General features: G+C 43.2%; 1 protein-coding gene across 1 annotated transcript in view; it reads left to right on the forward strand.

The window, feature by feature from the left end:
* The window catches only part of phip (PHIP subunit of CUL4-Ring ligase complex), a 63,433-nt gene that overhangs the window by 19,427 nt on the left and 24,374 nt on the right, over positions 1-19,632 (forward strand). The window contains exons 12-26 of the mRNA XM_080790892.1: positions 13-53; positions 1,368-1,466; positions 3,352-3,508; positions 5,315-5,449; positions 7,997-8,125; positions 9,180-9,405; positions 10,700-10,873; positions 12,808-12,991; positions 13,559-13,661; positions 14,068-14,208; positions 14,473-14,573; positions 15,480-15,690; positions 16,490-16,600; positions 17,309-17,416; positions 18,548-18,672. Of these exons, the coding sequence (XP_080647018.1) occupies positions 13-53; positions 1,368-1,466; positions 3,352-3,508; positions 5,315-5,449; positions 7,997-8,125; positions 9,180-9,405; positions 10,700-10,873; positions 12,808-12,991; positions 13,559-13,661; positions 14,068-14,208; positions 14,473-14,573; positions 15,480-15,690; positions 16,490-16,600; positions 17,309-17,416; positions 18,548-18,672 (2,045 nt within the window). The remainder of the gene's footprint in view (positions 1-12; positions 54-1,367; positions 1,467-3,351; positions 3,509-5,314; positions 5,450-7,996; positions 8,126-9,179; positions 9,406-10,699; positions 10,874-12,807; positions 12,992-13,558; positions 13,662-14,067; positions 14,209-14,472; positions 14,574-15,479; positions 15,691-16,489; positions 16,601-17,308; positions 17,417-18,547; positions 18,673-19,632) is intronic.

Below are 19,632 nucleotides of genomic sequence, written 5' to 3' on the forward strand. Positions count from 1 at the left end.
CTTACCTTACAGGACAAAGTCGACAGCATCCAGTTCTCAAACTGCAGTGATAGGTAAGGTGTGTGTGTGTGTGTGTGTGTGTGTGTGTGTGTGTGTGTGTGTGTGTGTGTGTGTGTGTGTGTGTGTGTGTGTGTGTGTGTGTGTGTGTGTGTGTGTGTGTGTGTGTGTGTGTGTGTGTGTGTGTGTGTGTGTGTGTGTGTGTGTGTGTGTGCGTGCACGGCTGCGCGTGCATGTTTTAAATGGAAGCTCTGGGTGTTGTAATGGGACTTGATGCAGTCAGCAAAAACACTACCTCCACTCAGTCTTCAGACACACCTGCTTTGACAACACACACACACACACACACACACACACACACACACACACACACACACACACACACACACACACACACACTGTCTGTGTGTGAGGTGTTTGCAGAAAAACAAGCTCAGCTGTAATTCCCTGAGCTTGCTGTAATCTCAGCAGTCAGTCAGACTGGTTGGCCCATCAGGAGTGAGGCAGTCGCAGATAAAGGCAGCATCTTGTTTGTAGAAACAAAGCCCCCTGTCTTAACAGCAGGGCTGCAACTATGCATTATTCTCTGAGTGATTATTATATCCATTTGTTTTTTTGGCGGTTTTGATTGTATTATTTGTCAATTAATCAATTAACCGCTTATTTTATACTTCAATGGGATAACGGTGTTATCTACAAGCGTGCAGATCTTTTGACTATAAAAAAGAATCACCTAGAATGACATGCCAAAAATACGGATTAATTAACATAATTTATTTTTTTAAATGATCAAATCAATTAGTTCGATTAACTGTTGCAGCCCTAGCCTACAGTTAACCACATGAACCTATAGCTATTCTGGGGTGAACAGTCGGCTAAAAGCTCACAACACGACTTGTACATTCTCGGAGTTGCCTGGTCAATACTTGATATAATATATCGTCGCCTTTTATCAACCTTTATAAACCTTTTATCTCAATATTTTAGCCGTTTGTGTTTTTTCGTAAATGAACGCCCTACCAGATCAAACAAAAGCATCAAAAGTAGCAGATCCGCAAGCTAGAAACGATGTACGAAGCGACGTGTTTCGAGCTTGTAGATCTGCTACTTTTTCCTGTTCTGTAATTTAAATCCTGAAACGTAACAGTTTTGGAGATATGGCGTTTAAACCCGACAGAGTCGATATATTATGTGCTTGTGCGTGCGTGCATGAAGATGGAAGCAGCGAGTGTATCTGCAGGTCAGGATGCCTATTATCGAACTGTGCATCATGTTCACATATATTTCTGTGTATGTGTGTGTGTGTGTGTGTGTGTGTGTGTGTGTGTGTGTGTGTGCGCGTGTGCATGTGTGCACGTGTGTTGTTGCAGGTTTGTGAGTGGCAGCCGGGACGGGACTGCCAGAATCTGGCAGCTGCAGCCTCAGGGCTGGAGGAGCGTTCTGCTGGACATGCAGACCAAATTACCTGGGTATGTAACCACACCCACCATGTGTTGTCAGTGGTGGACACAGTAACCAAGCACATTTAATGGAGTAAGGCAAGGCAGGCCATTTTATTTGTATAGTCGCATTTCAACGACAAGACAATTCAATGTGCTTCACACAGCTTTACGGGACGGGAATTATCGATAATGCTTTTATACAGAAAGAACAAAAAATGGCAATTTATATTCCTTAATCAAATAGTTAGTTGACCATTCACGATACAGGGCCAGGCAATTGCATCTTTGTATGAGGCATAAAATGAAATGAAAAGTGCACAGTCTTGACTCAAGACGTCCTTTGTCCACCACTGTGTCAACTGGAGTTGTTCCTTTTGTTATCACAATTATATAAAAGCATGACCTATGCTATAATTTATCTCCTTGCGTTTCTTGCCCCCCCCCCCCCCCCCTCCAGCAGCGCCTGCTGGTATGTGCACCACTGTTATAAAGAAATGGGCCGCAGGGGACTGGTTAAAGATTAATAAGCTGAGTGTAGACGAGGTCAAGTTTAGTTTCATTTGCATTGAAATGGCTGCTTTACAGAAGGGGATGTATTTAATAACGTGTTGCTACTTTTAGATCTGCTACTTTGTGCGACGCTGTAGTATGATCAAGTAGGGCATAAAGTAATTCATGAAAATACATAAAAGTATAAAAATATGGAGATAAGAGGTTTTTGCCCTATACAGCAACAACTTTTTCTTTCTTCTCGCATTTCCTGAAAAACGGTTTTGGACATACAAGGTGTCCGCACAACATCAAGGAATTGTTCCTGGAAAACAGGAAGCATTCCCTCCTCAAATCACACACTGAATCATTTAATTATTTTTAAATATTGCATTCAGTTGGGTCATGTAAAGTTTAAACAAGGACGACTAGAGGTGTGTATTATAATTGAGCCACTAAACTCAAATATTTTATGTCGGCTTACATCATTATGTTACATCATCAAGGAAACGTAACGCAGGGAAGGGAATTGGCTTGAGACGAGCTTTCAAATGCAATCACATGCAATTCCTGACCTTCATGTTTGGACTGTGTGTCAGATGAGTCAGAGAGCTACAGTATACAAGTTGTTGATTGTGGTGTGATGATGACAGTGTATGGAGTCATGGTTGGATTTATTTTAAAAAAAGACAGGAGGAAAGTTTCTGAATCACTTACTCATGTAACCCACCAGGCAGGCACGCATGGAGCGTATGGACGGTGCTTTTCTTCGTCGCATTCGCTGCGTTCATGTCAATGATGTAGCCGTTCTGCTTGCACATGTGAAAAGTTTTCCACCCTGCTCTGGGCAGGAAAAAAAATCTTTCACATCCTCATAGAAATATATCATATATAGCAGGGGTTCTCAACCCGTGGGTCGCGACGCCTCGGGGGGTTTGCCAAATTATTTTGGGGGGTCCCCAAAAAAAAGAAATTATTTTTGTTATTTTTTTTGCAACTGAATGGCAGGGAAAATGGAAATGGCGAGTTCACATAGTACACGTACATGCATAAACTATCCTTATTGATTATATCTGGTTTCAGTATTTATTTATGATATATTTTCTTTATTATTAAGGTTATTTTTGGAGTCTGTTTGTATTGGGGGTGGGGAGAGGGGGGCGGGCCGGGGGTCGCGAGACATGGCCAAAGCATTTCCAGGGGTCCCCAGCCAAAAACGTTGAGAACCCCTGATATATAGGGTGACCAGTCGTCCCGCTGTGGCCAATTTTGGCAAGAACAGTTGTGCACAAACCTGCACACGCAATAATGTGTGCTGATGCTTATTTGTTGGTTCGCTGCATTAAACTCTGCTATTTCCCCAATTTTTTCATTTCATTTCTGAACATTTCATTACAACACAATGTGTCTGTTTTCCCTCCAGGAAGTACAACCCGCCTCCGCTGGAGGACAAGGTGACCAAGCTGAAGGTCACCATGGTAGCGTGGGATCGCCATGACGGCACGGTGATCACCGCCGCTAACAACCTGACGCTCAAAGTGTGGAACTCCACCACGGGAAACCTGGTGCACGTGCTCATGGTATGAACACACTGCACCAACACAAGTTACACAACGCATGGATTCAGGTTCTCAGTCACCACAACCCATTTCAGTCACTTAGATTCCATAGAAGCCGGCATAATTATCTTCTATAGAAGCGTGCCATTCACCGGAAATTGGCTCTCTACAAGCTTACAACACGTCGCAGCATGTTGTAAGCTTGTTATTCGTTTATGAAACACAGCACTAGTGTGTGGGGGCTGCTTTCAGGCTGTTTCATAAATCACATATTTGGACTTGGCCTAACAACATTTGACACAAACTCACTATTTTTGACAATGCCCAAAGGGGCGCCAGGTTGAATGTTGTTAACTGGGAAGTGCTGTGTTAATTAATGTGATGATAACATTAATAGCACTGATTGTCCAAAGATAAACGCAAGGAACTTCATTTTATATAGCACCTTTATCCAATGCGCGCTACGATGTGCATTTCATTCACCCATTCACACACACACTCACACACCGATAGCTGAGGAAACCATGCAAGGCGCCAACCTGCTCATCGGGAGCAGTCAGGAGTTCAGTGTGTTGCTTCAACACTAACCCAGGGGGAGCCGGGGAGCGAACCAGTAACTTCTGGTTTCCGGCTCTACCTGCTGAAGAACGGCTCAGTGCATTTCCTGCTCAGAGCTGAGACAGACAGTGAACATTCACCTCCCCCTTCTGCCTCCGTCCACGTAAACTCGCTCCATGTACTGTTTGTTTACTTTCGGCAAACAATACTTGTGTCTTCTTGGCTGATTGTCAGTGTCCTACACACACACACACACACACACACACACACACACACACACACACACACACACACACACACACACACACACACACACACACACACACACACACAAAGGCTGGTTTGTGTAAAGCACCAGATCTCAACACATAGGGTCTGGGGTCCAGGGAGTCCCCAGGTAAATAACGTGGAGGCGGAAGGCAGGCGAAATGTCCACATCCGGTTTATTTCCGTTTGTATCCGTTGCTTAGGAACGTAGAACTTAGAACCATTCATACGTTGGTGAAGAGCTAGTCTAGGAAAATTGGCCTCAGATCCTGTGCAGCAGGGGCGTGGCCCAGTGCGTTGCGTTTCAAATGAAATGCGAATCAAAAGACAGGGGCGGGTTCCACATGGAGTGGGCGCTACATCTAAATAAGACGGAAGGGAAACAATTGCTCCTTGGCCTACTACAATTCAATTTGGAATTGCATTCCTTTCGGACTATTTTCATGGTATGCACAGTGCTTCAGACCGGAAAGGGGAGTGTCCGCTCAGATTCTGAGCGCAACGTACTTCCCTCACAGGGATACGTTCCTTTTTTCCCAGAAGTTCCTTTTTTCTCGCACGCCTAGTGGCGAAAAATAAAACTTCTGGGAACTCAGATTAGTGAAGAGCTAACGTATCATAAACCACTGAAAAGACCACATGACGGAGATCTCCGTCATCGGTGGTGCAGCGTTGGTTTAGACTTGACGGAGATCTCCATCAACGGCAGGGAATGTCTTCATATTGGGGTAGTGTAAGTGGTCAGCACCTCCTCAACGATGCGTGCTCCTGCTCCCGTGTTGAACCGTGCCTCCGTGAAATTAAAACGCTTTGACCACGACTGGTGTTCTATTCCTACTGGACGACAGCTGTTCTCTCACCTCTCTCTGGTTCAGAGAGAGGTGTGTGTGTGTGTGTGTGTGTGTGTGTGTGTGTGTGTGTGTGTGTGTGTGTGCGCGCGCGCGCGCACGGGATGACATCTCACAGTGTGTGTTGCTGCTGTGTCACGTTTGTCTTCTGTAGGGTCACGAGGACGAGGTGTTTGTTCTGGAGCCGCACCCCTTCGATCCCAGAATCCTCTTCTCCGCCGGGCATGATGGGAATTGTATTGTGTGGGACCTGGCCAGAGGAGTGAAGATCCGCTCCTATTTCAACATGGTGAGACCGTCTGTTTTATACTTTCAGTTGTTGCACTGGTTCTCAAACCGTGGGCCGCGAGGATATTGCAAATGGGCCCCCAAATAATTGACAAAACACAACATAAAAAAGATGAAAAAGCTATGGCTATTTACCGATAAATAGGAACTTGAAGTATAACATATTAGTTCCATTCATTCAAGCCAGAAAACGACCAATGAATTTATCATTAAAATAAACATTCTCTGCAAAATGACCATCTGACCACTTAACCCGGCAGCCAAAAGGCTGCAGTGTTTAGTGGTGAGATGTGTGTCCTATCTCCTTGTCTCACTCATCTTCCAGCAGTGTTCTGCCAATGTTCTCTGTCAACATAATGGCTTTGTACTGTGGGAGGTTAAGGTACACTTATTTCATGGCTTCAGATTATATTTTCATTGCGCGTGTGTGTGTGTGTGTGCGTGCGTGCGGCGACATCGGTCATTGTTTTACTTCCGTCCTTCGTCCCCATGGTGACCAGTGACAGTATAATAATGACTAATGCAGTGAGTCACTCAGTCAGCCAGCCAGTCAGCGTTGTTGTCGGGCACAAACCTCGTATCTCCATCTATACATTTTCATTTTATGTCCTTCCCCCCCGTACATTAATGCGATAATTTGGCATGTAACGATATCATATCGTATATCGATATATATCGATATTAATCCAGACGATATGAATCGATTTAACATTCCATGCCACAGGACGCCTTTTGACGCCTGTCCCATATGGCCTAGATTGCCAAGGACGCCTTTGGACGCCTTTAAAAAAAGAATATATATATATATATATATATATATATATATATATATTGCTCTAATCCGTTGTGCACGTGACAACATGCACATGACGTGCACAATGGATTTTCATGTTCTTTTTTCTTTTTTGGCACATAATCAACACCTAGTCTAAACCCGGCGGCACTGAATGAGGTTTTAATACAATTAATTATGGTGTGTGTGATGGATGTGAAATGTGAGCTTTAATCATATTCCATCATATTCAAGTACTTTTGGAGAGAAATGAGACTGAGTCACTTTCAGTAGTAGAGAAATAATAAGCGATAATGTGTCACACTACAGTGTCACCAAAGTATTTTGCTTGTGACTAAACAATGACTACCGTACATCGATGGTTCTGTTATATTTCCAGAAAAATATCGGTTTTGGACATGCAAAGTTTGTGCCCGATAGAGACAATAGAGTGCATTAATAACGCTGTGTATCCTCAATCCAATTTGGTACTTCCGGGCATGACTGACACAACGGTGGCATTCAAACCAGTAGTCTAATATTACCAGGGAGGACTTTGTCATTATTCCTGTTTGAGGCAGAGCAACATTTAAAGGACAACTTTAGTTTTTTTCAACCAAGGTTCATGTTTTAGGTTGTTATTAGAGAAACTAAAAGGTGAGTGTTCATTTTCTTTCATTTGCTGCTTTCTTTCGTTTTAGGGATTTTAGCAGTTTTTGACAGGGGGGCGGGGGCATTCGAGCATGGGGCTAAATATGTATTTTTTAACACAATTTTATGGTGATTTATTTTTTTATGGTTTACTATAGTCCTAATAAACACCAGGAAATTACATCTGGCCACAAAAGATCACAGGATCTATTAAATGTGACAAACTTACATATTGAGCCTATACACACAGTATAAGCCTTCCCCCAGTAGGCTACCTTCACATTCAGTAGATCCTGTGATCTTCTGTGGCCAGATGTAATTTCCTGACGTTTATTAGGACTATAGTAAACCATAAAAAAATAAATCACCATAAAATTGTGTTAAAAAATACATATTTAGCCCCATGCTCGAATGCCCCCGCCCCCTTGTCAAAAACAGCTAAATTCCCTAAAACGAAAGAAAGCAGCAAATGAAAAAAGATTAACACTCACCTTTTACTTTATCTAATAACAAACTAAAACATGAACCTTGGTTGAAAAAAACTAAAGTTGTCCTTTAAGGCATTTGTTTTCACAGCTTGTCGCCACAAGCAGTGATTTATCAAATAATCTAGCACAGCGGTGCTCAGCGTTCTGATTGTCGCAGGAAATCTGTAATCAATACGTTGTGGTGAATGTGATACTTTTGCTTGACACTCATTTGCAGAGTAATTTTAAACAACACGTTAAACTTAACCCATTTTGGGCGTGAACCCTTTTGTGGTGTTAGCATTATGTTATGCTTTAACTATTGAAAAATATCAGATCATAGGGTCTCATAGCGCGCCACAGAGTGGCGCGCTACGAGCTTGTAGGTCTGCTATTTTTGAAAAATCAAAGAACAAACAGACAGACATTTTTAGAATCTGATCTCAGGTCAAAATGGGTTAAAGACTACTTCTAGCCATTAGCAGAGATTCTCAAATGGAGACTCTAAGAGCGAATATAGGAGGGGGTGGGGTGGATGACGGTGCATGCTCACAGTCAGAAGAGTCTCATTTAAAAACATGTATTCTAATGAGATGTCATCGCATCACTGGTGTAATAGTGAATAATCCCCTGGGTGTGTGTGTGTTCCTGTGGGCAGATCGAGGGTCAGGGCCATGGCGCCGTGTTTGACTGTAAGTGCAGCCCAGACGGGCAGCATTTTGCTGCCACCGACTCCCACGGACACCTGCTGATCTTCGGCTTTGGTTCCAGCAGCAAATACGACAAGGTAAACAACAGAGCCACGCTATAATCCACCACAAGGTTCTACACACACACACCAACATAATGCCTGTCTTTTTACAGTCTCAAACCATTTCATGTTTTTGGCTGTGGATCCCCTCCACTATTGCCTATCTGAAAAGTGGGCCAGGGACGCCCATACAAGATGTTTCAAAATGTGTCAACATTTCTCAAAATAAATCAAGATTTTTGGAAATTAGCAGAGCTACAACATGTATATAGGGTTAAATCTGTTAAACCGATTTTAATGCTACATTGTCAAATTTGTCTGGGGACCCCCTGGAACCCCCTGAAAGAGCCCTGTGTGAGTTTTGCAGCATCCTTTATAATTAGCGAGCCTCATGAGCATTAATATGTTCCGCCGCAAATCTGATATCTCGCCTCTCTTTGTGTTTGTCTCTGTATTATTAAAAATAAGAATATTTATATTTTTAGAATCGATTAGTACGTGCGTTCGTGTGTGTGTGTGTGTGTGTGTGTGTGTGTGTGTGTGTGTGCGTTTAGTAGAACTATTGCATCCTATAATCTGTAATTTTTGTCTATGTTGTGTTTTAGTTCTGTTCTTTTTAGATGGTTTTATGTTTTATGTTGCACTGCAAGTGTCTGACGGGGAACGGTATTTCATACTCTTTTATGTATGTAAGTACATAGGAAACTTGACAAATAACATAACATATAGGACACGCACCAGTCTCACAGGCTCACACTAAAGGTTCCAAATGTAAACAGAGTTGGGGAAAACAGCCTTTTGTTTTAATGCCCCGACCACGTGGAATGATCTACAGCTTAAATTTGTTCTCCCATAACATACAGTCAATTTAAATCTTTGATTACAGACATGTATCACGCGATGGGGAAACGTTGCTGCTTTGTTTTTGCTATTTGTTTGTTGTTTTATTATTCATGTGAAATGTTGTATTATGGTGTATCTCGACGACACTGCAAATGAGGGCAACCTCAATGTCTTTCGAGAATAAATAAAGGCCTCTCTCTCTCTCTCTCTCTCTCTCTCTCTCTCTCTGTCTGTCCCCCTGGTGCAGATAGCGGACCAGATGTTCTTCCACACAGACTACCGTCCGCTGATCCGCGACGCCAACAACTACGTCCTGGATGAGCAGACGCAGCAGGCGCCCCACCTCATGCCCCCTCCCTTCCTGGTGGACGTGGACGGAAACCCCCACCCGCCAAGATACCAGCGCCTGGTGCCCGGCAGGGAGAGCTGCCGAGAGGAGCAGCTCATCCCCCAGATGGGGGTCACCTCCTCAGGTAACGAAGGGAGCGCGATCCTCCGGGGACGAGACGACATCTGGCTACTGGCCACAGGGGTGTAGTTAGAGCGATGGGGTCCGGTGGCCCCCAGGGGTTCTCTGAGGGGGTTCCAGGGCAACATTTGTTAAAGTTGCCCTGTTGGAAAGGCAATATTGTCATCCAAACAGGACAGGGCTATAGGCCTACCAAAGTGTGCCTGGGATGTGTCTGTGTAGCTGCATGACTGAGAGGAGTGTGAGTGACTGAGTGTGAGTGGTATTAACGATTAATCGTTAATATTGAATCATACAAATCGATTTTCATTTTGGACACATTTACACATCCCTAATAGTCGGCTAGCCTCTTGCAGGGCCACAACGTAAAAATTGGCACAAAGTGCAAACCCAAAGACCCCTGAACCGTGAACTGAAATTGAATTGAAGCTAGTTTGCCTCCCCGCTTCACAGGCACTTGTGAAATAGGGTGTGTGACATAAGGTACACATTCAGATTGGTTAAACAATGTGCATGACACCATGAAAGTCTAGTAGTTGCTATTTTAACAGCTCTTTGCCCGGAGCTTACACTTTTGCCTGCTAATCTTACCCCATTTGTCAGCTGCAAAAAGGCCCTAATTAGGCAGATGATGCTGTCCTCTCAGCCCATTATTTGCTCGGAATAAGCATTGTAGCTTATGTGGTGTCTGCGCTCTGACCTGCAGCATTCTCAACAGTAAAACAGCAGCTTTGGTTGAGAATGAGGTTAGCTTTGTGCAATGTGGGATTCCCGTTGGAAACATCAGAACATTAAATAATGTAGATAATATAATTTAGCTTGCAGACAAGAACAGTTTTTCATGTTAACATCGATGTGATGTGATGTGATGTGATGTGATGTGATGTGATATGACGTCCCATGACAAGCCCTAGTAGGACGTTGATATTCATTCATCAGCCAACACTCCCCACTGACAGGTAGTTACCCCCCCCCCCCCCCCCCCCAGAGAGGACGTATAGGGCCTTAGTCCTACTCCTCCTCCCAGCCAACACTCCCCACTGACAGGTAGTTACCCGGAAAATAACTGCTCGACAAGCTCACAATGCGATGCATCCTCTCCACTCAATCCTGATCTAAAGTGAAATGAATCTGCAAAAACATTGGAGTTTGGAGAAAATATGCATTCAAAAAATGCAGACGTTAGGGGATGTGGCGGCGGAAATTGCCATCCCCTGAATCTCTCCATCCATGTCATGTCAGGTTTGAACCAGGTGGTGACTTGACGACCCCGTCTCTCTCCATCCATGTCATGTCAGGTTTGAACCAGGTGGTGAGTGAGCAGGCGGTGGACGGCCCCAGTCCTCTGGACACCATGATCCACAGACTGCAGCGGGAGCAAGACCAGAGACGGACCGGCACCAACGAGCCCCCTAACACCACCACCAGCCCTCCTCCTACCCCTGCAGCCATCAGCACCAGGTCCAACAGAGGTACTGTATGCACACATTGCACACACACACCGCCACCCCTCCTACCCCTTTCAAACGCACGCACGCACGCACGCACGCACGCACGCACACACACACACACACACACACACACACACACACACACACACACACACACACACACACACACACACAGTCACACACACACACACACACACACACATGGGCACAGGTTCAGTCTCAGTGTGGATTGGAAATTGTGTCAGACAAGGGTGAAATTGTATGCTTATGAGATTAAACAGGACCATATGAGATGAAATGAACAATTTATTTATCCCTGATGAGGAATTCTGAGGCTACAGTCTGTAGGAGAATAGAGAACACAACAATGAATTGCATCAGAGTGTAATGAAGGAAAAACAAGGATGACTCGGTCATAACTGTCAGGTTTAGGAACAGTTTGTGTGCCGCAGCCTCTGCCTCATCTCACGGCTTCACGTTGCGGCGTTCAGACTATGGGCTTTATGGGTAAGTCTCCCAAGTCTCCCATAGAGACGAGGCAGCTAGTCATGAAAAAGTATCCACTACAGTCGCTACTAGAGGTAGTAGCAAATGTAGTCCAGGCACGTTTCAAGCACCTGGCAAAAAGATTGATCTCTTGGGGCAAATTTGGTTGTTACAGCAGTCAGTAGGATAAAGACATAGACAGAATAGCATTACTATAAACATATTATATGTTCTCAGTATGGTATTGTATGCAAACAGACGGATTCATGAAATTACAGAGCCGACACTGAACATAAATGATGGAGTAAGTTGAACTCTTACTTATGATGGAGTAAGTTGTACCCTGCCAGGTGGACCAGATGGAATGGGAATCGGTGCTGCTGGGTTTTGTTGTGGTTGTTTTTTGCAGTGTGACCCTATATGTCTCTTCAAGGAGATTGAAACAAACGGACATTAAAATGACTTACAGCAATAATAAAATGAATGATGAATACAGATATAGAGCGCCGAAGTCCTGACGTCACTCGCTCATCCCCTCGATTCCCCTGGTTCACGGAAGTAATCTTAAAATCGTTTCATATAAGCGTTGTGGTCCAAACATAAACAACCTGTCTTGGTGTTATTGTCAGGGAGGTGTCTGTATCGTTTGCGACAGTCAGTCACTATATCATACGTCCTTTCTAGCAAAAATGTAACTAATTCAATAGCAGTAAAAATAGTCAGTTGATTCTTCATATCCATATGAGTAAAGCGGCCTGGATGATTTGTTTATTTTTGAGGCGATCTAAAATCCTCCTATGGGGATTACAATGCAAATAAAAAGCACATGAACCCGTGGATTTGCGCCCTCTACCGATATTGACGTCAGACTTCGGTGCTCTATACATGTTCCTCTAAGTTTTCCAAGATTGTAACTTTACATACATTCATAATTAGACTTTTATTACAGTATGTGCGTCTAGAGGTATATCTGTCCCAGATTCTTTACTTTAACCCATTCTGGACGGAAACCCCTTTTGGTGTTTTAACTAACCATTATGTTATACTTTAGAAAAAATGCGGCACAAATCTTTGAATATATATTCTGTCACGCCTAAATGGGTTAATCTCACGCTGGACTGACAGCCATATAGTTAATATTTTATGGCACGAACAGATTGATTAACCTCTTTATACAAATAGTAAACATTGCTGATCTACAAGCTCGATGCCACATGTCGTGCAATGAGCTTGTAGTTTCCCTCTTTTGTTGTTACGCCAATATGCTTAGTTTGTTTTTTCTCGCCTATAATACCATGCCCAAACCATGGATCAATTACGAATGGATTATTCAATAGAATGTTCGATACATTCAGTAGTACACATTACACACACACACACACACACACACACACACACACACACACACACACACCCCTAAAACGGATTCAGATGATCAAGGTCCCCCCCTCTCTCCCCCACCCTCCCAGGGTCCGTAGGCTCCCCCTCAGAGTTGCCCTCTCCTCACAACGTGGGTCTGCGGCGCAGCGGGCAGATCGAGGGCGTGCGGCAGATGCACAGCAACGCCCCGCGCAGCCAGATGGCCACAGAGAGGGACCTGGTGGCCTGGAGGTGCAGGGTGCTGGTCCCAGAGCTGGAGGACGCCACCGTCAGGTGACACACACTTTAAGCACCCATTAAACAACTAGTCGACTAGTAAACTAGGCAACTGGTCAACTAGTAAGAATCACTAGAAGGGAAAGCCCTACTCGAAATTCCATGTGTGTCAGTCAGTGCATGTTTAATTCAGAATGTAAACAACATACATGAACACATTCACAGTAGAACACATGTTTAATTCAGAATGTAAACAACATACATGAACACATTCACAGTAGAATAGGTAACACACTTAGAATGTAAACAACATACATGAACACATTCACAGTAGAATAGGTAACACACTTCCATCTGCCATAGTGTGGCAGTGTGTCACACAAACACATGACATGCATACACACGCAAGCACATTCACCTGCTGCAGATATGGCCAATAAGTTAATACATATACAAATAAGTGTCTGACAACGTTCCGGTGCTGTAATAATTATGTCATCATCTGTTGTGTAAGAGACGGTATTGATGTTTGCTGTGTGTGTGTGTGTGTGTGTGTGTGTGTGTGTGTGTGTGTGTGTGTGTGTGTGTGTGTGTGTGTGTGTGTGTGTGTGTGTGCGTGTGTAGGAGACAGGTGAGCTGGCGTGAGGCTAAGGGGGAGGAGGAGATCAACATCTACCGGTCAGAGCGGAGGAGACGCACCGTCCACTCTGTGGCCAAGGAGAGCAGGGTAAAGTCACGTGACCTGCACTTGACCCCCGTCTGTGCTATAGTGCAGTGGTTTTCAACCCTTTGCATTTCAAGGCCCAAAGACCACCATTTGATGACAATGAGAGAATTTGAGACCCGTAATGGTCTATTTGGTTTCATTTTACACTCAAGAGTTAAAAACTTAAAATTATAATAAGGGTCCATTTGGTTACCAACTTTCCCACATTTTTCTTCCAAGTGAAAATTTGTCTGCATTTTTGTTTAGTTTCATCACTAACTATTTCACTTGTTTATCATGCAAAGCTTTCCCTCCTGATTGAATCCAATTGGTATCAATCGGGGGAAAAAGAGAGAGTTACGTTGAAGTGCTGTGATGCTCACCACCTCTCAACGTCTCTTCGCCGTTCTCTCCCGTTACGTCTCAGGCTCATCCCGCCTCCGAGTGTGTGGCTGACGACGGGAGGCGGAGCCAGAGTGGTAACCACGGTTACCACACACGGGCCGCCATCGAGGAGACGAGTCGCCAGAGCGCAGAGGTCGCCGACGACGACGACAGCACCTCCGAGGTAGGATAACCGTTACTATGGCAACGTCGCTCTCGTTTCCGCAGGGTTCTCTCCTTTTGCAGCGTGGCTCCATGCAGGCGAGCCGTCTAGAAGATGGTCATTCTGTGTGTCACTCTGGAGCCCAAATATTTAGGATATGTATACATTTTATTATACTGGAAGTCATTGGAGGTCGGATCGGACTTTTGATATGTGAGTCACGTTTTAGTAGATTCAAAAGTAGGATATTTTTATTTTATTTGATAGAAAGTGTTGTCTTTTTAGGGCGAGGCGGTGGAGGTGCGGCAGGTCAACGGACACTCCTCAGAGGAGGAGAAGGAAGAGGAGGGGAAGGAGCCCTGGCCAGATGAACACAGTAGTTCTAGGTAACACAACCTCAACAACACGCACGCACACACACACACACACACACACACACACACACACACACACACACACACACACACACACACACACACACACACACACACACGCACGCACACAAAGCCCTATAATACTCTTTGTCATAAAACAGTGTTGCTAAAATGTAGCAAAACTAAGCGGTAAACTAAGTAAAAAATTACACCCGTGTGATGTGAGGGGCGCTAATATATTAAAGTCTAACTCATGTGAGATTAGGTGATGTAATGGTGATGTAAACGCCATTAACAATAGAGAGACAATATGACGTAATGAGGCACATTATGACGTACATTTTCCCTTCATTGTCAATGGCGTTTACAAAACAAACATTAAACCTGTATATAGGAGGGGCTACGGCTCCTCAAAAATATATATTTCAACCTCAACAAATTGATTATTTGTAATAAAAATGGCTTATCGATTAAATCAAGTAACTGTTGTACTCCTACATACCAGTGACTACTCCAGTGATTAACTGTTGTACTCCTACATACCAGTGACTACTCCAGTGATTAACTGTTGTACTCCTACATACCAGTGACTACTCCAGTGATTAACTGTTGTACTCCTACATACCAGTGACTACTCCAGTGATTAACTGTTGTACTCCTACATACCAGTGACTACTCCAGTGATTAACTGTTGTACTCCTATACATACCAGTGACTACTCCAGTGATTAACTGTTGTACTCCTACATACCAGTGACTACTCCAGTGATTAACTGTTGTACTCCTACATACCAGTGACTACTCCAGTGATTTACTGTTGTACTCCTACATACCAGTGACTACTCCAGTGATTAACTGTTGTACTCCTACATACCAGTGACTACTCCAGTGATTAACTGTTGTACTTCCTACATACCAGTGACTACTCCAGTGATTACTCGGACTGGACGGCAGACGCGGGCATCAACCTGGAGCCGCCCAAGAAGAGCGTCAAAGTGAAGAAGAAGCGCAGCGGCTCGGAGGAGGACAGAGAGAAGAAGAGAGAGAGGAATAAGGAGAGGAAGAAAGACAAGGCGGACAAAGACGAAGCGCTACCAAAGAAGAAGAAGCCAAAGGAGGAGAAAAGGAAGGTCTGTCCAGTCATCATCACCGCCTTTTCCGTTTTCCAACATTACGCTTTGTTTGTGAAATTGTGTCAAATTAAATAGATACAGAGCCTACACAGAGGCTCTATATATTATCTGTTCATCGCAGGCTATTCACAATGCAGATACTGTATACAGCAGTGTTTCCCAAATAGTGGGTTGGGACCCATTTTGTGGGTTGTGAGTAATTATATATTCTTTTACGTTTCCTTCATTTGTTTTTAATTATTAGTAGGCTACAATTATCATTATTATTATTCAAAATATTTTTCACAAATTTCCAAAGACATTCACATTTTTTCATACATTTAAAACAAATCAAATAACTGTCATTAATACCTGTTTAAGAAGTTGTCTCGAGGGGGCGTAGAACTAAAATGTTTGGGAACCACTGGTATATATCTCTGCTGTCAGGCGGTTTCTTATCTCTATATGTTGTAAATAAATACCTTACTGTCACACAAGTATCAAAAATAGCAGAGTGACAAGCTCAAGATGTGCTGCTTTATCTATTTGAATCCTGAAAAGTAACAGTTTTGGACATATGAGGTTTCCACCCGACAGAGACGATATATTATAATGTTAATGTTATCAGTATTTGCTTGTGCCACTGATAACTACAGTGACATGCAGTGTTTACTTTATATACCGTCATATGGCAAAGTATAAATTAAGCTTAAGAGGGTCGAATTAAACTAGCTTGTTCTTGTGTCAAGACATGCACATTTATGAATGAAACCATTATGAAACGATATATAAAACATCTGTTTTGTCTGTTTCGCAGAGGCCAGAGTTCCAGGAAGCGGGGCTGACTTTAGAAGAGTGGCTACCGTCTAACTGGATCACAGACACGGTGCCTCGCAGGTGTCCTTATATTCCACAGATGGGGGACGAGGTACAACCACCTGTTTCTGCTTCTTTACACCAAACACTAAAGACGAGCATAGGAGTGCATTTGTTTTACCCCTTTGTCGTTATGCCAATTAACCCATTTTGACCTGAGATCAGATTCTAAAAATGTCTTCCACATCCTGACAGTTTTCTGAAAAAGCTATGTTTCTATGTCAGTCGTCCACTCGGTGGCGCGCTATGAGCTTGTAGATCTGCTATTTTTCAATAGCTAAATTATAACATAATGTATGTAACCACCAAAAGGGGTTCCCGCCCCAAAATGGGTTAATTCCCCCCACACATATTTGCATGTTGTCACTGCTGTTGGAGCCTCCCCACCGGGAGGACGTAGAGCCTTCGTCCTACTCCTCCTGCCCCCCCAGCCCATAGGAATACGTGCAGTGATATCACCGTCCCCGCCCCGGCTTCTTTTCCCCCAACACAGGCCAATTATGTTCTTATATAGAGCGTGATGCATTGTGAGCTTGAAGAGTGGCTACTGTGGTATGACCAAGTAGGGCATTAAATTACAGAAAAAGTTAAAATGATGGAGATGCAAGGTTTCTGCCTGACAGCAACGATGTGTGTGTGTGTGTGTGTGTGTGTGTGTGTGTGTGTGTGTGTGTGTGTGTGTGTGTGTGTGTGTGTGTGTGTGTGTGTGTGTGTGTGTGTGTGTGTGTGTGCGTGTGCGTGCGTGTGCGTGCGCGTGCAGGTATACTACTTCCGACAGGGCCATGAAGCGTATGTGGAGATGGCTAAACAGAAAAAGATCTACAGCATCAACCACAAGAAACAGCCCTGGCACAAGATGGAGCTTCGGGTAAACAATGGCTTACTCTTTTCTTAAAGTGTAGCAGAAGGCAAGTAACTTTTGCAAGTAACTTTTGCGTAATGTGAGCTTGTAGAACTTTTTTTCATGTCATCATTGTACAACAAAGTATAATACAGGGTTAAGTGGTTAAACAGACTAATCGATTTTGTCGATTATAACAAATCTTAAATTAATTTCACGTCAATTCGTTAATAATAATAATAATAATAATAATAAAACCTGCGAGGTGGGCCAACTGAGAAGTCTGTTAAATTGGCTATTTTTAGAATAAAAATATGCTTTGGAAAATAATGTAAAGAGAACATGATTTGATGTAACAAATAGCTACGAAATCTGGGTATAGCCATAGTCATGGCATACTGTAAACAATACATTTAATGGTAAATTTAGGTCTGGTAATGTAAAAAGGCCAATTTCGCACAGAGGTGCTAGACTTCTGAGGTGCCCACTCTTCCTGCATCCACCTACATGAGCAAGATTAAGTCGATTATTGGTCATAAATTATATCATTTTCGGTTAATTGTCCAGCCTTACTAATTGTTTGACTAATAATAATTTCAGAAGCAATGCCACACTACCACTTGTAATGTGTAAAACGCTATTGGAAGAAACCAACAAAAAAAATAGACACACAATCCTAGCAGTAAATCACGACAAGCACGGCAGTAAAACCTCTTTCACCGCCATGATCCATGTATTTTTATTGCCGACCCTCAAACGCTTGTGGAATATTTTGTCATCGTTGCTTTGTTACTGTGACAGGTGTGACAGCGCTGGTGTTTGACTTTCAGGAAGACTGCAGATATTTCTTGTTCATTTGAGCTGCTTGTCACGACTGAGAGCTGTTTGTGTGGTTGGTTCACGGCGCTTTCAAGTCATGGTCCCACACGTAATGAACATCCGTCCACTGGAAAATCTCTATCTTAGAATTCTCAGAAGGTTTCTTAGTATTTCATCTGTGTGGAATATGGTTGCATCCGCCGATCTTGAAGCGTGTTTATATAGTTTGTTTTGGGTACATGAATTGACGCAAACCCTAACTCTTAACCCTTTGAGCTGGATGAAGATTCATTTGTCTTTGGTGTTTTACATATTTTGCTTTGGGTGTTTTGTGTTCAGGAGCAGGAGCTGATGAAGATTGTTGGAATCAAGTACGAGGTGGGCCTGCCCACACTGTGCTGTCTCAAACTGTCCTTCCTGGACCCTGACACAGGCAAACTGACAGGAGGCTCTTTCTCTATGAAGTAAGTGCGTGAGTGAGTGTCTGTGGGGGTGATGTTCTCGTGACAGTTTTTGGTATTCATCAAATTCTTAGTACCCCTGATTTATTTACTTCTTCAGAGGGTTCTTAAAAGTAAATAAGTAAGTAGTGACTTATTTATACAGCGCCTTTTTACACAAAGGTTGCAAATCAAGCAGACAGAATAAAAAAATTGTTGGAAAAAACAAAACAATGACATGCTGAAGAGATAGATCACGCTCACAGATGGTATAAAAACCATGAGCCAGGGAATAGAGATGGCCAGATGGGTCTTTATAAGACAGGGCAACACATAATTCTAAACAGAGGAAATTCAACTGACATTCTCATAAACAATAAATAGTTGTGTGGTGTACATTTTGGGTAATTGTGTTTGAAGTTTGAACAGATATTCCACTCGCCCCCATCATTTCCCATACTCCCTGTATACTCCCATAGGCTGTGACGTCTCCAATGGAAGTAATATTACCTTGCAGACGCTTGACGGCACTACTTGACAAATAGAGTACATCCGTTACATTTTCTATTTTACTGTAGAAAGGATTCCAGAGCACACGCACACATTTATGTTGTTAAAGAAATCACTGTATTTTTTTAAACTCTAGCTTTAGCGGAATAATATTTCATTTAAATGTTTGTGCTCCATGATCAAATTGCTGGCTTCAAATGCTAGACATGTACATTCTACAATGTACACGTTCATAGGCCAATATTATTAAGTACAGTCAATAGTACTAACTTACTGTGATGTTATTACTGCATGCATGTGCAGTTCAAACGGATCCATGCCCACTACACGTACAGTCGCCTTTTTTCAGAATTGTTTAATTAATTAAAATGTAATTTAAAAATGTTACAAAACAACTGAAATTGTTGTCTATAATGTATATCGTCTCTGTCGGGTGGAAACCTCATATGTCCAAATCTGTTACTTTCCAGGATC

This window comes from Protomyctophum bolini, assembly GCF_963924005.1.
Source record: "Protomyctophum bolini genome assembly, chromosome: 19".
Lineage (NCBI taxonomy): Eukaryota > Metazoa > Chordata > Actinopteri > Myctophiformes > Myctophidae > Protomyctophum > Protomyctophum bolini.